The sequence below is a fragment of the Saccoglossus kowalevskii genome, chromosome 18, assembly GCF_978046115.1.
Source record: "Saccoglossus kowalevskii chromosome 18, keSacKowa6.1, whole genome shotgun sequence".
Classification (NCBI taxonomy): domain Eukaryota; kingdom Metazoa; phylum Hemichordata; class Enteropneusta; family Harrimaniidae; genus Saccoglossus; species Saccoglossus kowalevskii.
In genome coordinates, this window is record NC_140658.1 from 29,764,100 (window position 1) to 29,785,973 (window position 21,874).

Genomic DNA, 21,874 nt, shown 5'->3' on the forward strand with positions numbered 1-21,874 from the left:
AATGCCCCACTAAACCCTGAGGTCTGGAGGGTGGGGGTTGACATTGACTGGAGCATTACACAGGATTGTCATTCCAGAGACAATAACAATGTTATGTCCATTTGAGCTAAAATTATCAACGAAATTTTAGAAAAGTACTGAAAAATGTACAAAATGTAACACCAAATTTTGGCAGGAAAATTAATGTTGTTTGAATGATGAGTAAATCTATTGTGTTATGTGTGTAACATTTTCCTATCTAGTCAATAAACTGATTAGAACAGTTGTATATATTACAGAGTATCAATAGGTCGTGAACCCATTGTTATAGAAAGGAAACCAGATAAGATAGGTAACGGTGATATAATACGCAGTGACAGTGATTCAGATGATGAACCTATTTTGTATCGAGATGATAGCGATGATGAACAATACAGTAAGTGTTCGTTTTATATATTTATTGTCCAGATGTGTATCAAGTTAAGGATGTAGTAGACTTTCGTGGTGATTTTTTTCTTCATTTTTTTTTCTTTTATTAAATGGTGACTTATATCTATAGGCAGCCATACGACCTTGTTTTTTTTATTAAATCACGTTTTTATTTCAAGAAAAAACGGCTGTTTAAAAAATAAAAAATAATTTACAATTAACGGAAATCCCGCGGAATGTGCACTTCGGCTAAGTCCCTCTGAGCCAAAACAATAACATTTGTAATTAGCTTAATCCCGCAAATAAACATCGCGTGTACGCGTCCGGTCAAATGACCGGATACACTCACTCGTTGCTGATAGTTCATCGCATCGCTTTTCTCTACTATATATTATTGTTCATTTATTTTGTTTTGACCAAGTTTATTTTGAAAAATGGCACAGGGAAAAAATTGGAAAAAGAGTGTTCCAATGACAGGCGAAACCTGCAAGTTTCTGAATAGCAGAAACCGTATTTTTTACTACGAAACACAGTCCCTCTACGAAACAAAGTCGGACGAGTCGACAACAGACAAGTCGAGTGAAAACCAAAGTGGCACCTGCTCTACCGCACTGGAGACTGAAGACACCACCGTAACTACCTCGAATGCTGACGATGAGGACACCACTAAACTGTCACTGGAGGCTGACGACACAACATCAACATACAGGATGAGCATGATGTCGAAACGAAAAATATCGCCAGCGAAGTCTGCAGTATCTGGTAACGCTTGCGGTGGAGCGAATAACACGAGGCTCGCCGGCCTGGATATAATGATTTCGAATCTGGCTGACCACTGTAAATGTTCTCGGTGTAAAAAGGGAAAAATAAATATCAATGAAGAATCTCGTTATGGCTGGGAATCTCACTTTAGTTTCCGGCGCACATGCGGCCTTTCGAACATAGCACATGCACGCGGATTGGCTAAGAATACGAGGTAGTCAAAAATCGACTAATCAGGTCCATTGTGTCATGTGGGACGGCAGACTGACTTTCAAATTTTAATGACGCATCGGTGGTTCGTAGACAAAGCAGTTACGCGTACATTCTTAGCACTTTGAAATGAAAACTGTTTTGTGCTGGTAATAATTTTATAACAATCGTACTGCAAGTCGACAAAACTAACCTAAACGAAACTCCGATTGTAACGAGTTATAGAGCAAAAACGACGACCTGTAATTCACGGCAGTACTGTCGGCAAGCTTGACTGACTTGCTTCCAAGCGGATTCAGTCAGCAAATAGTAGGCCCTTTTTTTACTTCAAATACGATTTTTAATTGATATTCAACAACAAAAGTGTCATCGCCGATATTTAGTAAAAATAAAAAGCGTAGCTTTTTCGAGTACTCTCATCTCATTATGTAGTTCTGCTCTGATGACACTTTCGCTCGGTTCAGGTGCGGTGGCTTACGAGAAAGTTGCAAGAAAGGGAGGGTAGACATGACAGTGTTCAAGTTTAACGGTCGCATATCACGTTTTGTACATAAACAATTGCCAAGTTTGTTGTGATATGGGATAACACTCGAAACTAAGTTTGTCAAGCAAATACATTTAAATTGATAACGGGATTACACTGTTTATTCAAGAGCGGCCATACTTCGTTTTCACGTTGCTTTTTTCAAATTATCGTTTTTTTTCATACTTTATCGGCCCTGTACCAAACGGGTTGTTTTGATTTTTATAAAACCAACACAGTAGCTATCCTAAACATCAAAAATTAACTGAATACGATGCGCTGAACAGAAAATATCCTCTCGACTGTGCTACTTTTGGTTTTTGAGTCTTTTCAGCCACTTGAAACGTAACGTGTCTAAAACCACAAAAATCACGATTACGCGAACAGTTCTTGCCCGATTTCATTGATTTTTTCAGAGATTGAACTCAAGATCAATTGAAAACAAAATGTAAAATATTTTTCAAGTATCAGTAATATTTCATTACTAATTGACCTGTGAAAAAAGAGCACTCTAATTTATTACAGAATTCTTCTCCACCACTTTGTAAAAGAACCAAACAACTCAGAAACTATCTCTTTTACATTATTGTTAAGAACATTGTAGTCTTCCTTTTCTCATAAAAATATGTTGGCTAACTGTTTTCGTTTTCTAGTAGCAGTAAAAATAGCAGAACAATCGATTTTGTTTATTTAGCAGTCACGTGACGTAATTAATGTTGACATTAGCGTTATCATAATTTTTGGATAGAGTGTTGCAAGGGCTACAATAACATGTAAAAATTGTTAGTCATTAATCATTATTATTATTTTTATCAAGCTTTTTCTGTTTTGCCCAACGAAAGTCTACTACATCCTTAAGACAATATTGTGTGGCTTGTTGCATAAATATAACACAACTCTATGTAATAATATCATATGCCATGTCCTTATTTGGACAACACCATTGTTGCTTTCCTTCTGCCCTTGTAAAGACCAAATCATAGCAGATGTTGATGGGATATGTGAAAAAAATGTAATAATAATAATATAAACAAACTATTATGCACTTATTATAAAGCATGTATCAACTATATACATTTGTTTACAATTCACCTTAATGTATCGTTTGTATTCATTGTATTCATATTCCAAGGCTGCGAGATTCTGTCCTGTACGCCATTTTTGAACTTTTAAAACTCTTCAAAAAAAAGCAGTACCACCTGAATTGAGTGTTCATAATATGTATTTGTTCAACAGTGGACGGACTTGCGTCCAAAGTAAACAGGAAAGATAGCTTAGCCCTTAAATTACAAAACAGGCCGAGTCGCAATATATTAGTGGATAGGAATATAATCAAAGAAAAATCAGACGTTGAAAAACAGGTGGAAAAGGTTTCATTGGAAGCTAAATTAGACAGGTAAGAATTATTTGTGGATTTTCTTAAGCTAAAAAAAACTCTACAATATGGAGTGCATGTCCTTCTTATTTGCATAATCTATAGGTTTGTTGCTGATTGTATCTTTGTAGATGATCTCTCGTCCTTACAGGCTCAAAATTATGAATATGAATTGATCTTTTGAGTGGTTTAGAATTTTTTCTTACACTTGTTTTGCCAAAGTGATACAATCAATATAACTCATTTACTCTACCTTGTGTATTTCTCATTTTTGTACATCTCGCACCAAAAACATCTGTGAAGTGCCATACAGACGTGTTAGAAAATGTTACGGACATATTTGAATGTCTTCCTTATTTGGAATATGTGTGTCATATTTACATCTTATAATGGAGCTGGGCAATTCACATATAATTTCTTCTTTCTAGACGGTTAAGTTTGCGACCCACAGAAGAAGAACTCAAGCAGAGGAATATACTCAGAAGTAAGTTGGAATTGGTTGTGTATACTTGATAAAGGTTTTATATCCTCCTTATTCTGCCTGTTTTGTTCAGTTCAATTACATATTTTATTTATTTATTTTGATTGATAGGAAGAAGTCAAAAAGAAGAAAAAGAATATAAAGAAAAGATGAAGAGTATCCTTACAAGAAAAGTGAGTAGTGCAATATCCACATGTTTTATCTGGTCCTTATCCTAGATTTGGTGTAATATGGTCATATATTCAGATGTATGTAATATGATCATATATCCAGACGTGTGTAGGCTGGTTTCATTGGCCAGACGTGCGCGGGCTGGTTCCATTGGCCAGACGTGCGCGGGCTGGTCCCATTGGCCAGACGTGCGCGGGCTGGTCCCATTGGCCAGTCGTGCACGGGCTGGTCCCATTGGCCAGTCGTGCACGGGCTGGTCCCATTGGCCAGTCGTGCGCGGGCTGGTCCCATTGGCCAGACGTGCGCGGGCTGGTCCCATTGGCCAGACGTGCGCGGGCTGGTCCCATTGGCCAGACGTGCGCGGGCTGGTCCCATTGGCCAGACGTGCGCGGGCTGGTTCCATTATCTGTTCTCGTTATCTGATCTGATTATCCATTACATTGTTTTAGTTGAGTTTTCGACCGACTGTAGAAGAACTGAAGAGGCGGAATATTCTTCAATTTTGTGACTATGTGGAAGTTACACATACAGTAGAATATGATAGAAAAGCTGATAAACCATGGACAAGACTTACTCCTCAGGATAAGGCAAGTTACAGCTAAGATTACTTCTAATATTGCAAACCATCATTATTACTTATTTTACTTCTATAAAAATGGTACAATACAACAGAGGAGATGCAGTTTCTATTAGAGCATCTGAGAAATTCTGATTTTTTGGTTCTCTATTATTGAAAAAGAATGGGTGTGACTTCTATTAGTGATGTGGCTTCTAATACACATTTTACAGTACTAGTATTACCTAGTTTCACCATGTCCTTTGAGTTGAGTTAATTTCACTATACTAGCAGTGAAAGAACCCCCTGTCCAGTGTGAGTTCTGTGGGTGCCCTCTCATTAGCGATAAGCAGGCCTTACACTGTGACAACAATGCATTTTACATGTGTAGCATGCATCGCATGGGACTTGTATCCATCCAACCTTTACTAGGTACAACAACTGTGGCAATTATAACAAGTGTGTTGTATTTTTATCATTGCAGGCTGCGATTAGAAAAGAATTGAATGAATTTAAAAGCACAGAAATGGAAGTACATGAAGCAAGTAGGCAATTTACAAGGTATGTGACAGCCAAGCTACTTCCAAACCTTAAACAGTTTGTGACATTCAAATGAGACACAATTAATAATGACCAGCCTTTGAGTGAGTGGTAAGGGGTTTTGATCACCAGGGAAAAAAAATACCTTGAAGTTTTTTAGCTCTGCTGTCGATTTTGTCGGAAGGAGCTTATCATAGGAGTGATTGTTCGGCGACCGTTGTCTGTCGTTGTCCATGTCAACTTTTTACTTTTTCAACTTCTTCTTGAAAACTACAATTGCTTTGATACTTGGTGTATACTTTAATAGGCAGACCTCTTAGATTTCATGATGAATATGTTTGTCATTTTTGGTAAAAAGTGATATTTTCAACTTCTTTTTAAGAACCACAAGTACAATTGCTTTGATATTATACATATAGGTGCATGTACCACATGTAGACCTCTCTCAGATTTGTTCATTTCGTGATGATATCTTCAATTCTCTGATTTTGATGAATGTTGTTGTCATATGCATATAGGTACCTCAGGTAGACCTTTCTCAGATTTGTTCATTTTCTAATGATATCTTCAGTTCTTTAATTGAAATGTGCATTGCTAACAGCGGAGCTATTTCAGCCAAGAGACTGCTTGTTGGACAATATGAGAATTCCTTCTTGGAGTATAGCATATCGTGTGGCAATGCTTCAGTGTTTTTTTTAAGCTGTTCGCGGATTCATTATGAGATAGTTTCAATAGTTTTGACCATTTGTTAATTTCTGAGATTCCTACACCAAGCTGTTGGATCAGAAAATCAGAAAATGTGTATGAAGTATGTACTCAACCTCTACTATGTGACAGTTTATACTCTTGCTGTACTGTCTTCATTCAAACTTTGGCGTATAACTACATACTATACTCTCATCAAATTATCTAAATACTCTCTTTCTCTTCTACCCACTAGGTTTCATCGACCATAATGAAGAATTGCAATTTACAATATGCATTATGAAGTATTTAATTTTTGTACAAATCATATTGCTGTAGTTGTCATTATAAATATGTATATCATCCATATTGTATAATGGTTTTGTAGATATTTTTAAGTGTGTATGTAGACGTCTGCATCTCCATCCATTATTATTAATATATCCCGCTTTTAATACTTCTCGGGACCAGGCCGCCCATTAAATACTACTTCTTTTATATGATGTAGTTACTGTATCTGCTCTATTAGAAGCGCATACTATTTTACATGTGATCATTATGCAGCTATTTTTTGTTTTGCATCTGTAAACTTTTTAATCACTTGAGAAATTATTGATACAACTTTTCAGACAAAAGTAACAAATCTGAACACTCTAATGGAGAAATGCTTTCTCGCCTAACATGCGTTTCTCATAGAACAAATTCGGTGTAATTACATATTGTCTGTTTTCTGCTTAGCGCTTCACACAGTTTTATTGGTAGTATTTGGTTTTTTTGCTCATCATTCAAGTTAGTTTGTCATTTTCTTTTAAGTTGCACTTATACTTGATTTTCTTTGGTGTTTTTGTACATATTTGATGATATGAACATGAATTACAGAGAGGAGAGCCTAAATATTCAAAGTTCAATTTCTTTGGATAGTGTTTGAATGTAAGTTATCTTTCTCATCTGACTCACAACTATAATGTACATGTCTACTTCTAGCTATGGCATGGACATGTTGAGAGTGGTGTATGTTGTTATGTAATACATGTATGCGTTCTAAAGTGGACAAACAAATTAATTTTATTTCCAGCTCCCTCTCATGTAAATATTCCTACCATCAAATATGTCACATAATTGTTCAAAAAAATACACCTCAAAGTATGATCCAACATACCACAGTTAAATAGAACTTAAATGCAAATGGCTGCTGAATGTCACATGACTCTCGCTATCAATAAGATCTCAGCGTACATTTCTAAGGTCTATTGCACTTTTATATCGGTAACTGCCCTTACCATGAATCCACCCAATCTGTAATTATGTGAAGTTGGCAAAATATTCTGAGAATTGTTTAGCCCACTCCCTCCATATTTTAGGCAAGCATCTTAATCTTACTTGTTGGATTAAGGGGAAAGATACTTAAATTGTCTTTATTTATATAGAATGACACAGTCCATGGGTCTATGGCTGTTATAGCACAGGGGCTCGGTGTGTGGCCATTGTCACATGTCCAATGTTTTGACTTTAGCAGTGTATATACCGGTAAGCATTTGTGTCAGTTATATAATTATATAAATCGCAACACGTAATGCGTATGGAGATTGTAAATGGTATTCATTGTATTCATACACAGGTTGTAAACCACATATGGATTCAATTGGTGATTGTAAACAGCCACACATGTATTCATATTTAAATTGTAAACATATTGTATTCATATATGGAGATTGTATATAGACACATATGTATTTATATGAAGATTTAACAACCACACATATATTCATATGGAGATTGTGAACAATTTCACATGCATTTATATAGAGATTTAACAACCACAAATGTATTCGTATGGAGATTGTAAACAATTTTACATGTATTATTTTTGAGGATGTAAACACTCACACATGTATTTATATAGAGATTTAACAGCCATAGGTGTGTTGATATGGAGATTCTAAACAGCCACACATATTCGTATGGAGAATGTAAACAATTAGACATGTATTCATATGGAGTTTGTAACGAGTCTTGCATGTATTCATGTGTAAATTATATACTGCCATAGGTGTATTCATATGAAGATTGTAAACAGCCACACTTGTTTTCATATTGTAGAAAGTATTCCATGTTAAGGCCCCCCGGACAGTTAGCCATATGTATATACATGGTACACTGAGACACCTGACTTGAATGTTCATGAGAACGTGTCAGCTACATTTGTATAGTTAATATTATTGTGCAGATCTTATTTGTCCAAAAACCATGTTATAAACTGCATGCATAGAATATTTAGTTTGGTTTTGTTTTTACTCTCTAATTTGTTGACATATCATCTCTATTTTCTATGTATATTACATATGAGATGTAGTTTGAAGCACCACAAGATAAGATAATCTGATTTTTGCTAATGAGCTCTCAAGATACACTGATGTTGCATGTCATGTGCTTTGCATTTGAGTGTATGTATGTATGTATGAACGCTTTGCGGTAATCGTGCAGCCATTCACAGGATGTACACTGGTTGCATTCTATTCCTTGGCCGCAATGACTCACAACTGTAATGTACATGTCTACTTCTAGCTATGACATGGACATGTTGAGAATGGTGTATGTTGTGATGTAATACATGTATGCGTTCTAAAGTGGACAAACAAATGAATGCTCAACAGCTCAGTTTGGTAATGCATACATTACTTGTGCTACAGTTGGCAATGTGCAACCCCTTCGACAATGTTGAAACATGTTTTTGGACTTGGTATGTTATGTTATTAACATTGACTGACTGTCATTCTCACGAGACTATATGGGACCTTGATTTACATGCATTTGGATAGGGCGGTTGCGGTTGTACTAAGAGGTTATGAACACTATAAGGTGAATTAGTAGTTTTCTGTCTTTTGTTACACACAAACTATTTATGCATACTCGGTAACTCATTTTCTGGTAACACTTTTAAACACATCCCCCTTCATATGGGCTATCCATGTTAAGGGCAATGAGCTTCATTTTTGGCGTTTTATTTCCCCCTCATTTTAAATCGTAAGCTCAATGGGGTATGAAATGAATGAAACTCATTGACGAGATATCATATTCCAATTTATGGTGATAGAATACTGTATGTATGCATGCATACATAGCATTGAACATTTTATCACATGTGTTTACTTGTTTGGTATCACAATGATCATTTACGTTCATATTACATGGATTACCTGTACCTGTAAACATGCAGCACCTAGACAGCCGACTATACACATATAAACAATACCAAGACAGCATGCATAGCATGAAGTGTCATAAATATACGTCATACAACACACTATATCACCGTACATTTGGATTTCGTGCCTTGGCTCTATTAATAGATGGTTCAACTAATCTGAACAAATTAGCAAAAAAAAAAAAAAAAAACGCAGCTCATGCACTTACAATAAAATGTATATTTAGATAGTTATTATAGCCAAATTTTAGATTGTTTTTATTTAGTTTGATGGAGTTGCTATGGTTTTCATTGAAATCATGTTATTACCAGTGTTTTGTAATTATTCACTCGGTGTCTTCTGTTGCAGTAAATTTATTTATCAACCATCACATCATGTCAAGTATAAAGTGTGCAACTCTCTAACTAGGTTAAAGAAAACTCAAGTCCTATCTATTGTCTTGCTTATACAGCTGACTGACAAGTTAGGTTTTTTACCCCAAGGTCTGTGTATTACATTGCCCTTTAATGGCAATCATGTTTTGTATTTTATATAATCAAATAATCTCTGTAATTTTTACCAAAACTTCCTTTTACTTAATTTACCAAAAATAAAAACAGGACAATATCAGAACAAATGCATGTGTGATTTTATTTCTCTCCATGAGATAGTGAAAAACTCTTTGCTACAGTCTTAAGCTGGATTTTTTCTATCAAATGTGTTGGTGTTTTTCCCCTTGTAGGATTTTTTTTTTAAATTAACCAAACATTTTGGTTAACCATGGATCTCCAAACTCCATGGTTAAATAGTAAGTAATATGACAGCCATTTAGTTCCATTGACTCCTATGATGCAGTTGAATCAGGTGTGTTCTCACCAAGAAATTAATACGTGGGCAGAATTGTTTCATCAGTTTACAAAATACGAGACATCCATGCAACATCAGGAAGAGACGAAAAGTATTCTATCCATACACACGTGCGAGAATTGAGTCATAAGTGACAATAACAATGCATTTGAAAAATGCAAAGGCTCATGGGCAAACTTGTTTGTGAATAATGGCACGCCATGGCCGACAACTGTATACGCAGACTCCCCTGCTTTAAATGAATATAAAAACAGGTTTGAAATTTCTTTCTACATTTATAAATTACCTGTATCTTAACCCGTTAGTAATACAGCTGATAAGTCAAAAAAAAAGAGCCATTATTGTAAAATAAGTTTTTCTTTTTATTACTTAACCTTCTGTAATACACAGCATAAAACATATTGCCAGATACCCCATATATAATAAACATAGTTTAGGAATGGAAGCCAATATTTTATATTTTAAAAATTCTACAAAAAAGGCAATTTTTGGAAAATTGTATCATTATTTGTATAATCTCAATTGCGGTAGGAATTCTCATTGAAAATAATGTATATTGAGTGTATGCACATGTATTTCAATATAATAATTAATAACAGTTCATTAATCATAGTAATTAAACAGTTCATTGACCTTTTCCTGAATACCCTCAAACATACTGTTGTGTGAGGGCGCTGTATAAACATTATTTTCAAGTATCAAAACTTAAGAGGTTGTGCACAGTAAGATAAATATGGTGTCTACATTGATAATTATGTGAATTATTACATTTCTCCATATCGGCATTCTGTGTGCTCTGATAAACCGGAAGTGTATTATAGGACAAATAAATTTTCTTCTTTACAAAAAAACTCAGAAATCATCAAAGTTATTCAAATCTGAGAGATCACTGTAAATTTCATGTGGGTCTTTTTATCAAAGCAATGCTCATTAAAACAACCTCATCAAATTATTCACTTTTGTCAAAAATTAAATATTTTACAATGAACTCTGTTTCGAACAGTATGATGTCATGGAAGATTTGACGAGATTTAATGTATTGTGTGCTGCTTTATATAATAATTTTGTCAAATATGTATATTATTTATATATAAACAAAGTCAAATGACATGGGTTAAGATGGTGGCAGCAAGGATGACTTGAGGGTCACCAATGATGTTGATGACGACGAATCCTCAAATTTAGTTTGAAAGCGAGCATGTAAGATGATCAAGGAGCTGTGGTATACAAGAGATATGGAACTCATGACAGTATGAAGACAAGAAGTGTTTCACATTTATATGGCCACTATTAAGAGGAAATATCCTGGGACACAATATATCTGAAGTGAAATCACCTGCAATCCCCATTTATAGAAATAACATTGCACTGGTATTCAGAATAAGAGTTCTGGGAACAAAACCATTAAAGTATACTCTCTCATTATCACAAATGGAAATATTAAGCTATAATAAATGATAAATATATTTCTATTTATACACAACTTCGTAAAAGCCTCCCCAAATATAACCACTTCCAAATGGCATGCTAAAATTTGAAGATCTTCTAAACATAGACATATCAGTCAAGTTTTCTGATCTTTATGAGGAATTATCTGTTTGAAATCCTTTAGGATTCTTTGTCTGCCATCTCCAGAGGTCTTCACCTAAAATGGAATTACACTTTTAATTAGATTTTAGAAGTAAAAGTCCACGATGATCTCTCAGAGTGAGAAAGCTATGAGATTTGTTTTTAAATCAAGGGAACAGTGGATGAAATGACCTGAGAGAATCAAGCTCTCGCTATCAACAAGATCTCGGTGGCCATTTTCTTCTCTCAACTTTTCCACACCAGACTTTCTTGCCCGAATTTGTTTGCACTTTTTTCTTATATTTTTCAATATTTCAGGAAATGAACGCTTATTTTTGGAATAAATAGACAAAATTTGGGTCAATTTTTAGTATTTACTCAAAAAATGTGGCTATTATTGTGCCAATCTGCTAAAGGAAAGTGCTGACTATAAACGGGACTATTTTGTGAATTTGTGATGAAAAAAAAAGAAACTGGTGGTGAAAAGGTTAAAGGTCAATCAAGTTGTATATGACAAATTACTACAATACTTAGTTCAGTCGAGATGATATCAATGAAATTGAATCAGTATATTTGTTTCCATATTTTTTCAAACATTTTGGCATTGGAAATATGTACATTTTGTCTAAAATTAAAGAAGATATAGAAATTATATAACAATACATAAAAATATGCAAAATATTACACCAAAAATTGTATGAAGAAAAAATACAAGAATACATGTACTTACACATCTCTTCCAAATTTCTGTCAGATTTCCATCCTAATTCGGTCTGTGCTAAAGTCACTTCAGCATAACAAGATCCAACATCTCCATCTCTCCTATCAACTATTTTGTATGGAATCTAGACAAGAAAAGAACCTTTGATTTGTACATGATTCAACCATAATGTCATGTGGCATGTGCATGATGTCTATGTGTTTTGTGCATGATGATCATGTGGGGTATGCGTAATGGCCATGTGGGGTATGCGTAATGGCCATGTGGGGTATGCGTAATGGTCGTGTGGGGTATGCGTTATGGCCGTGTGGGGTATGCGTGATGGCCGTGTGGGGTGTGCATGGTGGCCGTGTGAGGTGTGCGTGGTGGCCGTGTGGGGTGTGCGTGGTGGCCGTGTGGGGTGTGCGTGGTGGCCGTGTGGGGTGTGCGTGGTGGCCGTGTGGGGTGTGCGTGGTGGCCGTGTGGGGTGTGCGTGGTGGCCGTGTGGGGTGTGCGTGGTGGCCGTGTGGGGTGTGCGTGGTGGCCGTGTGGGGTGTGCGTGGTGGCCGTGTGGGGTGATCGTTGTGGCCATGTGGGGTGATCGTTGTGGCCATGTGGGGTGTTTGTTATGGCCATGTGGGGTGTTTGTTATGGCCAAGTGGGGTGTTCGTTATGACCATGCGGGGTGTGCGTGGTGGCCATGTGGGGTGTGTGTGGTGACCATGTGGGGGGTGTGTGGTGGCCATGTGGGGTGTGTGTGGTGGCCATGCTGGGTGTGTGTGGTGGCCATGCGGGGTTGCATGGTGGCCATGTGGGGTGTTCATGATGGTCATGTGGAGTGTTCGTTATGGCCATGTGGGGTGAGCATGATGGCCATGTGGGATGTGCATGATGGCCATGTGGGATGTGCATGATGTCCATGTGGGGTGTGCATGGTGGCCATGTGATGTATGTATGTATGATGTCTATTTCAGATGTGCATAGTAGCCATTTGGGGTGTGCTTGATAGCTGTGTGGGATTTGCATGATGTTCATGAAGTACTCCTTGATTTTCTTTTGATTATATCACCACTATTGTATACTTACTTTTTTGCCAGATGCCTTTTCCATTCCCCTAACCATGTCCAAGACAGAATATCCTTTGCCAGTGCCAAGATTATAGACCTTCAATCCACATTTGGTGCTCACTTTTTTAAGTGCTGCAATATGACCAAGTGCCAGGTCTACAACATGAATATAATCCCGGACACCTGCAATAAATCAACATAATCATGTTAGTTGCCATGGATATAATGTTGAATACATTCATATAAACACATATAACATATGTTCATTAATTACAAATTTTGTGGCAATAAATAATTACTAGTATTTTGGATATTTATACAGCGAATCACAGTGACTTTCACTGTGGTCCTAGGGGTCACAATGACTTCCAACAGGGTACACATATAGGGCCACTGTCAAATATTGGTGGTAACGTGCATAGAGCCACTGCCAAATATTGGTGGTAACGTGTATAAGGCACTGCCAAATATTGGTGGTAACGTGTATAGGGTCACTGCCAAATATTGGTGGTAACGTGTATAGGGCCACTGTCATATATTGGTGGTAACGTGTATAGGGCCACTGCCAAATATTGGTGGTAACGTGCATAGAGCCACTGCCAAATATTGGTGGTAACGTGTATAAGGCACTGCCAAATATTGGTGGTAACGTGTATAGGGTCACTGCCAAATATTGGTGGTAACGTGTATAGGGCCACTGTCAAATATTGGTGGTAACGTGTATAGGGCCACTGCCAAATATTGGTGGTAACGTGCATAGAGCCACTGCCAAATATTGGTGGTAACGTGTATAAGGCACTGCCAAATATTGGTGGTAACGTGTATAGGGTCACTGCCAAATATTGGTGGTAACGTGTATAGGGCCACTGTCAAATATTGGTGGTAACGTGTATAGGGTCACTGCCAAATATTGGTGGTAACGTGTATAGGGCCACTGTCAAATATTGGTGGTAACGTGTATAGGGCCACTGCCAAATATTGGTGGTAACGTGTATAGGGCCACTGTCAAATATTGGTGGTAACGTGTATAGGGCCACTGCCAAATATTGGTGGTAACGTGTATAGGGCCACTGCCAAATATTGGTGGTAACGTGTATAGGGTCACTGCCAAATATTGGTGGTAATGTGCATAGGGCCACTGCCAAATATTGGTGGTAACGTGTATAAGGCACTGCCAAATATTGGTGGTAACGTGTATAGGGTCACTGTCATATATTGGTGGTAACGTGTATAAGCCACTGCCAAATATTGGTGGTAACGTGTATAGGGCCACTGCCAAATATTGGTGGTAACGTGTATAGGGCCACTGTCAAAAATTGGTGGTAACGTGTATAGGGCCACTGCCAAATATTGGTGGTAACGTGTATAGGGCCACTGCCAAATATTGGTGGTAACGTGTATAGGGTCACTGCCAAATATTGGTGGTAATGTGCATAGGGCCACTGCCAAATATTGGTGGTAACGTGTATAAGCCACTGCCAAATATTGGTGGTAACGTGTATAGGGTCACTGTCATATATTGGTGGTAACGTGTATAGGGCCACTGTCATATATTGGTGGTAACGTGTATAGGGTCACTGCCAAATATTGGTGGTAACGTGTATAGGGCCACTGCCAAATATTGGTGGTAACGTGTATAGGGCCACTGCCAAATATTGGTGGTAACGTGTATAGGGTCACTGTCATATATTGGTGGTAACGTGTATAGGGCCACTGCCAAATATTGGTGGTAACGTGTATAGGGCCACTGCCAAATATTGGTGGTAACGTGTATAGGGTCACTGTCATATATTGGTGGTAACGTGTATAGGGCCACTGTCATATATTGGTGGTAACGTGTATAGGGCCACTGCCAAATATTGGTGGTAACGTGTATAGGGTCACTGCCAAATATTGGTGGTAACGTGCATAGGGCCACTGTCAAATATTGGTGGTAACGTGTATAGGGCCACTGCCAAATATTGGTGGTAACGTGCATAGAGCCACTGCCAAATATTGGTGGTAACGTGTATAAGGCACTGCCAAATATTGGTGGTAACGTGTATAGGGTCACTGCCAAATATTGGTGGTAACGTGTATAGGGCCACTGTCAAATATTGGTGGTAACGTGTATAGGGTCACTGCCAAATATTGGTGGTAACGTGTATAGGGCCACTGTCAAATATTGGTGGTAACATGTATAGGGCCACTGCCAAATATTGGTGGTAACGTGTATAGGGCCACTGTCAAATATTGGTGGTAACGTGTATAGGGCCACTGTCAAATATTGGTGGTAACGTGTATAGGGCCACTGCCAAATATTGGTGGTAACGTGTATAGGGCCACTGCCAAATATTGGTGGTAACGTGTATAGGGTCACTGCCAAATATTGGTGGTAACGTGTATAGGGTCACTGCCAAATATTGGTGGTAACGTGTATAGGGCCACTGCCAAATATTGGTGGTAACGTGTATAGGGCCACTGCCAAATATTGGTGGTAACGTGTATAGGGTCACTGCCAAATATTGGTGGTAACGTGTATAGGGTCACTGCCAAATATTGGTGGTAACGTGTATAGGGTCACTGCCAAATATTGGTGGTAACGTGTATAGGGCCACTGCCAAATATTGGTGGTAACGTGTATAGGGTCACTGTCATATATTGGTGGTAACGTGTATAGGGTCACTGCCAAATATTGGTGGTAACGTGTATAGGGCCACTGCCAAATATTGGTGGTAACGTGTATAAGGCACTGCCAAATATTGGTGGTAACGTGTATAGGGCCACTGCCAAATATTGGTGGTAACGTGTATAGGGTCACTGCCAAATATTGGTGGTAACGTGTATAGGGTCACTGCCAAATATTGGTGGTAACGTGTATAGGGTCACTGCCAAATATTGGTGGTAACGTGTATAGGGTCACTGCCAAATATTGGTGGTAACGTGTATAGGGTCACTGTCATATATTGGTGGTAACGTGTATAGGGTCACTGCCAAATATTGGTGGTAATGTGTATAGGGTCACTGCCAAATATTGGTGGTAACGTGTATAGGGTCACTGCCAAATATTGGTGGTAATGTGCATAGGGCCACTGCCAAATATTGGTGGTAACGTGTATAGGGTCACTGTCATATATTGGTGGTAACATGTATAGGGCCACTGCCAAATATTGGTAGTAACGTGTATAAGGCACTGCCAAATATTGGTGGTAACGTGTATAGGGCCACTGCCAAATATTGGTGGTAACGTGTATAGGGTCACTGCCAAATATTGGTGGTAACGTGTATAGGGTCACTGCCAAATATTGGTGGTAACGTGTATAGGGTCACTGCCAAATATTGGTGGTAACGTGTATAGGGTCACTGCCAAATATTGGTGGTAACGTGTATAGGGTCACTGTCATATATTGGTGGTAACGTGTATAGGGCCACTGCCAAATATTGGTGGTAACGTGTATAGGGCCACTGCCAAATATTGGTGGTAACGTGTATAGGGTCACTGCCAAATATTGGTGGTAACGTGTATAGGGTCACTGCCAAATATTGGTGGTAACGTGTATAGGGTCACTGTCAAATATTGGTGGTAACGTGTATAGGGCCACTGCCAAATATTGGTGGTAACGTGTATAGGGTCACTGCCAAATATTGGTGGTAACGTGTATAGGGTCACTGTCAAATATTGGTGGTAACGTGTATAGGGTCACTGCCAAATATTGGTGGTAACGTGTATAGGGTCACTGCCAAATATTGGTGGTAACGTGTATAGGGTCACTGTCAAATATTGGTGGTAACGTGTATAGGGTCACTGCCAAATATTGGTGGTAACGTGTATAGGGTCACTGCCAAATATTGGTGGTAACGTGTATAGGGTCACTGTCAAATATTGGTGGTAACGTGTATAGGGCCACTGTCAAATATTGGTGGTAACGTGTATAGGGCCACTGCCAAATATTGGTGGTAACGTGTATAGGGCCACTGCCAAATATTGGTGGTAACGTGTATAGGGTCACTGCCAAATATTGGTGGTAACGTGTATAAGGCACTGCCAAATATTGGTGGTAACGTGTATAGGGTCACTGTCATATATTGGTGGTAACGTGTATAGGGCCACTGCCAAATATTGGTGGTAACGTGTATAGGGTCACTGTCATATGTTTATTACAGAGTATTGCATACTAACCCCTTTGGTTAATGAAATTTTAATTTCATAAACAAATGGGATAATTGCCAATTATCATATAATACTGGTTAAATAAAATCGAAATAACAGTGGATAGCTTCCGTAGGGGGCGTCCTTCCCCTGTCATCTGATTTGCATACTTCCATTTTTAACCACGAGATTGATTCACGGTTGAAATTTGGGCTTGCCAAAATATCATTGTTTTTGCGGTGGAAATACATTGTTACCACCCATCAACACAGCCACCGAACTATTAGTGTGTCAGGAAGCTCTTGTGGACATCAAGAACTTCGTACTTAGTCACCTTGAGTAAAAAATTGTAGTTTTAGTAACGAAACTCAAAAGCCCGCCTTCAGTTTCAAGATGGCGGAAAATATGGATACCGGAGAGTTGAACACCGTTCATCCCAGCACTTCGGATTCAAACACTTTCGGACGAAAGTGTGAAGAGTGCCATATATCGATGCTCACTTACGATGATCACCGTATTTGCATTCCATGTGGCAGAAAATGTAATGGGCACATCAACTGCGGTGTTTGCCTCGCCTGGCCGATAGAAACTTGGAACTGGGATTCCCGCCTACGCAAGTCAACGGGAAAATCAGGAAAGAAGAAATCCAAAAAACGTCATTTGAAGGAGTCTTCGGTTTCATCGGTACCTACCAACGCTGAGGACGAACTATTGGCAGACGAACCCAGCCAAAAACGTCCAAAGGAGACTGACAATGAGCAAAGTGTTATAGCTCATTTACAGAACAAGGTGGATCTACTGACCAGAAAAATTAAAGTTTTGGAAAACCCAGTAGACGAAGAGGTACCACCAAAAGCATGGAGTGTCAGCGCTCTCCAGGCGGAAAAGAAAAAATCCGACACAACAGTGGTGCGAGAAAATGTTGAAGACGCACTGGCTGAGGCAGGCGTGATTTTTTCTACTGAAGATGCTACAAGCAACGCGGGGGAGGCCGGCTCGTCGAAAACCACAACAGCGAGTGGTACCGACAAGGAGGACCCCGAATTCAAAATCCGCTCCGATGCTATCACGAAAGGTGCGGTTATGGTCAAGAAAATCTTACCTCTACCGATTCCACCGATGGCGGACGCCCCACGTTTCTCGATCGGTTTGTCCACACTGCCGAAAAAGGACACTTTTACGACTTCAGCAATGCTACCATGGTCTCCCCGACTGACACAGGGCGCTGCTATAACACAACGCGTGATCGGAGGAGGCAAATGGGATCGTGAAGTTACCGAGAAAACCGCTACAGCCACCAAGGACGACTTCTTGGGGACTAACCGGGACGATTGGAGCAGACGCTACCAAAAAGTCATACCGCCCGCTGATGAGTGGAAAACACCGGTCGGTACCGACGCCAGCCTGCACGAACGACCTCTCGGCGTACAACCACCAGAACTGGAGCCATGCGTCCGGGAAATGGTCGCCGAAGGAAGTATAACGAAACATCCACTCGACAAACCACAAGTTTACATCCCGTATTGCCTGTCCCAGTCAACGCTATGTAGATTGGAAAACAACGTTTGGGACACTTCTCTTGCATTAAGCCATAGAGAATTTTTCACTACTACTACACAAATTCAGTTAGCGAAATTCAAAACAGGCAACATCACCAAGGATGAACTGTTTAGCACATTAGAGCCGCTGTTGGTCGCGACTAACGTCGTCGACGCTGACATAATACAGAGTCACCTCCAGTTACGAGCGACTATTCAACACTCTCGCCGTGCAGCAGTTTGGTCCACTATGCTAAAGACAGCCGCCAACGCTGAAATCAAGAACGAATTGGCGACGATCGATTTCAGAGGGACCAAATTATTCGACGGAAAACTCAGCGCTGTGAATTCTAAGTTGAATGAGAAAGCAGCGGCAAAAGTTAACCGTGTGATGATCGAAGGCGCCTTTAAAGCCAAGCAAGCCGCTAATAACAAACAGAGCATCGCGACCAAGGCGAAGCCAGTTAACCAAGCTACTACGGGTCAGCCCAAGGGAAACGCAAAGGCAAACCCGAATCAGGCAAAAGGAAAAAGTGAAAACCAGCAGCGACAGAATAAACAATTCTCGAAACAGACTGGTAACACTAAAAAGTCTTCCTGACTATACGTCAGCAAATATGGTAATGTATCAAAACAAGGTGCGATTAAACATGTCAAATATTACTCAAGTCTCCGAGTATTTTTGTCAAACAAATCAAACCACAGATCCCCTTACACATATACCACTTGCATTAAACGATTCGGTTCAGTGCCCAGGTCGGCGGGAACCAAGTCGTGCAAAACATCGTGCATTAAGCGATTTTGTTCAGTGCCCAGGATGGCGGGAACTCAATCGTGCACAACAAAAACACGGTCGGCCGCACCTCAGGTCGGTGGGCGATCGTATAAACAAACAACCGGCCGAATGCGTGGACCTAGGGAGAATGACGCATCGACCGGTGAAAAAACAGAAACCCGTAAGGCAGAGTCCCTACTCCCCTCCAGGTTGGAAAAAAAGGGGGGGGGGGAAGGACGTTAAACGGAGATATAACGCCGCATTCACTCCAGGGGGAAATGGAGAAATCTGCGATGTCAATGTATACCGCCACAAGCGACCGAGGGTTGGTGAGTCCCTCGACGCCGGTGGCACTGCGTCTGCAGAAATGTATTCCCCGGTGGAAAGAAACTATAAACGATCCGTATGTGATATCGATAATAACACACGGGTATCGAATACCGTTGATAAAAGAACCGAAATGCAAAAAAAGAACATGTATTTCGGGGAAACCGGGCTCTACTCAGTCAACAATACTGAAAGAAAGTGTGGAAATACTACTCGAAAAAAAGGTAATTCAGCGGGTACAAAACCCGAAAAATTCTTTCATCTCGAGGTTATTTCCCGTCAAGAAATCCAACGGTGGGTACAGGCTGGTGCTGGATTTAAAGGAGTTGAACAAATTTGTGAAGAAAGAAACGTTCAAAATGTTAACTCCGGCACTAGTGAGAGCGTCAATTCAAAAAGGGTACTGGATGACGTCCCTCGACTTGACCGACGCTTACCTGCACATACCAATACACACAGAAAGCAGGCGCTTGTTACGATTCGTGGTGAACGGTGTAACGTATCAGTACACCGTCCTACCTTTCGGCCTGACGTCAGCCCCACTTCTGTTTACAAAAGTTCTACGCACAGTGGTGGCGTTACTGCACAAGAACGCAGCAGACGTCAACCCCTACTTAGACGACTGGCTGATAAAAAGTCAAAATCGGAACCTGATTTGTCAATCAACCGAGCGGACTGTCAGTCTACTGTTAAAGCTAGGTTTTCTGATAAATATGGAAAAATCAGAATTAATACCGACGCAGAAAATAGTCTTTCTGGGCATGGAACTGGATGCGGAGAAAGGCATGATCCGACCAGCCCAGCACAGAATCGACAATGTACAAAAAATGATACAATCATTTCTAAAACAAAAACAAGCCACACTACGCCAGGTAATGCGACTAGTGGGGATGTTAACTTCGATGAGGGGCTTAGTACCGAGAGCGGCGCTACAGTCCAGACCGATCCAACGCCTAGTGTTAGACGCACAGTTAAAAATGCGACTATCAAAGGACGGGATAAAATACGAAAAACCGGTACTGTTCACCGGCCTTTCTGGAATCACTTCCGTGGTGGGGCAACCTCAAGAACCTCACGGCGGGGATTCCCATGGACAAGGCGAAACCGACAGTAACGTTGGTGACGGACGCATCCATGACGGGCTGGGGAGGGCACTGCATGGACGGGATTGCACACGGTCAGTGGAACGAAAAACAAAGGAAATTTCACATAAACCGACTGGAAATGCTAGCGGTGCAGTTCTCCCTGCAATCCTTCAAAAAAGCGGTAAAAAACCGGGCCGTGTTAATAAGATCCGACAATCAGACTGTAGTAGCTTACCTCAACAAGGAAGGGGGAACGAAATCACAGTCGTTAAACGACCATGCTGTAGCAGTGCTAAAGTGGTGTGCACAAAACAAAGTCGAGCTGATGTGCAAACATATACCGGGAGTCCAAAACGGTGTAGCGGACTCGCTATCCCGGGGGAAACCCTACGACGACACAGAATGGGAGCTGTCACAGACGGCAGTAAACCTAGTGTTCGACATGTGGGGGGAACCCCAGGTAGATCTGTTTGCAACACCGGAAAACAAAAAACGTCCCGTTTTTGTGACGCGTTATCCGGACAAACAGTCACTGACGTGGGACGCACTTCAGATGGAGTGGGGCGGAATGTTCAGTTACGCATTCCCACCATTTCCATTGATCCACCGAACGTTACAAAAACTGGAACAATCGGAGAACTCGCACATGATTCTAGTGGCACCGAACTGGCCGTCTCAGACTTGGTTTCCGTTACTGCTGTCTCTGCTAACGGACCATCCGAGAAGCCTGCGACAAGAAATCACGTTGACACAACCCGGCGGTTATACACCAACCAACCCGGAGCTGTACCAACTTCACGTGTGGAAACTATCCAGCAATTTAGAATTGCGCAAGGGTTTTCAAGCCAAGTGTCGCAAACAACGACGGCCGGGCTTAGGGATTCCTCAAATGGATTGTATCAATACCACTGGGAAAAATTTC

At 40.0% G+C, this 21,874-nt stretch overlaps 2 protein-coding genes across 4 annotated transcripts in view; one reads left to right on the forward strand and one right to left on the reverse strand.

Moving 5' to 3' along the window:
* The window catches only part of LOC100370375 (phosphatase and actin regulator 2-like), a 34,280-nt gene extending 24,748 nt beyond the window's left edge, over window positions 1-9,532 (forward strand). For all 3 annotated transcript variants that reach the window (XM_085493151.1, XM_085493153.1, XM_085493152.1), the window contains 7 exons: window positions 279-415; window positions 3,140-3,299; window positions 3,707-3,762; window positions 3,871-3,932; window positions 4,380-4,517; window positions 4,971-5,047; window positions 5,967-9,532. In XM_085493151.1, coding sequence (XP_085349277.1) covers window positions 279-415; window positions 3,140-3,299; window positions 3,707-3,762; window positions 3,871-3,932; window positions 4,380-4,517; window positions 4,971-5,047; window positions 5,967-5,982 — 646 coding nt within the window. In that variant the 3' untranslated portion in view covers window positions 5,983-9,532. The remainder of the gene's footprint in view (window positions 1-278; window positions 416-3,139; window positions 3,300-3,706; window positions 3,763-3,870; window positions 3,933-4,379; window positions 4,518-4,970; window positions 5,048-5,966) is intronic.
* A 568-nt stretch (window positions 9,533-10,100) lies between these two features.
* LOC100370520 (UDP-glucose 4-epimerase-like) overlaps window positions 10,101-21,874 on the reverse strand; it is a 29,617-nt gene continuing 17,843 nt past the window's right edge. The window contains exons 7-9 of the mRNA XM_002737539.4: window positions 13,118-13,281; window positions 12,062-12,176; window positions 10,101-11,407 (exon numbers count right to left, since the gene is read on the reverse strand). Coding sequence (XP_002737585.1) covers window positions 11,343-11,407; window positions 12,062-12,176; window positions 13,118-13,281 — 344 coding nt within the window. The 3' untranslated portion in view covers window positions 10,101-11,342. The remainder of the gene's footprint in view (window positions 11,408-12,061; window positions 12,177-13,117; window positions 13,282-21,874) is intronic.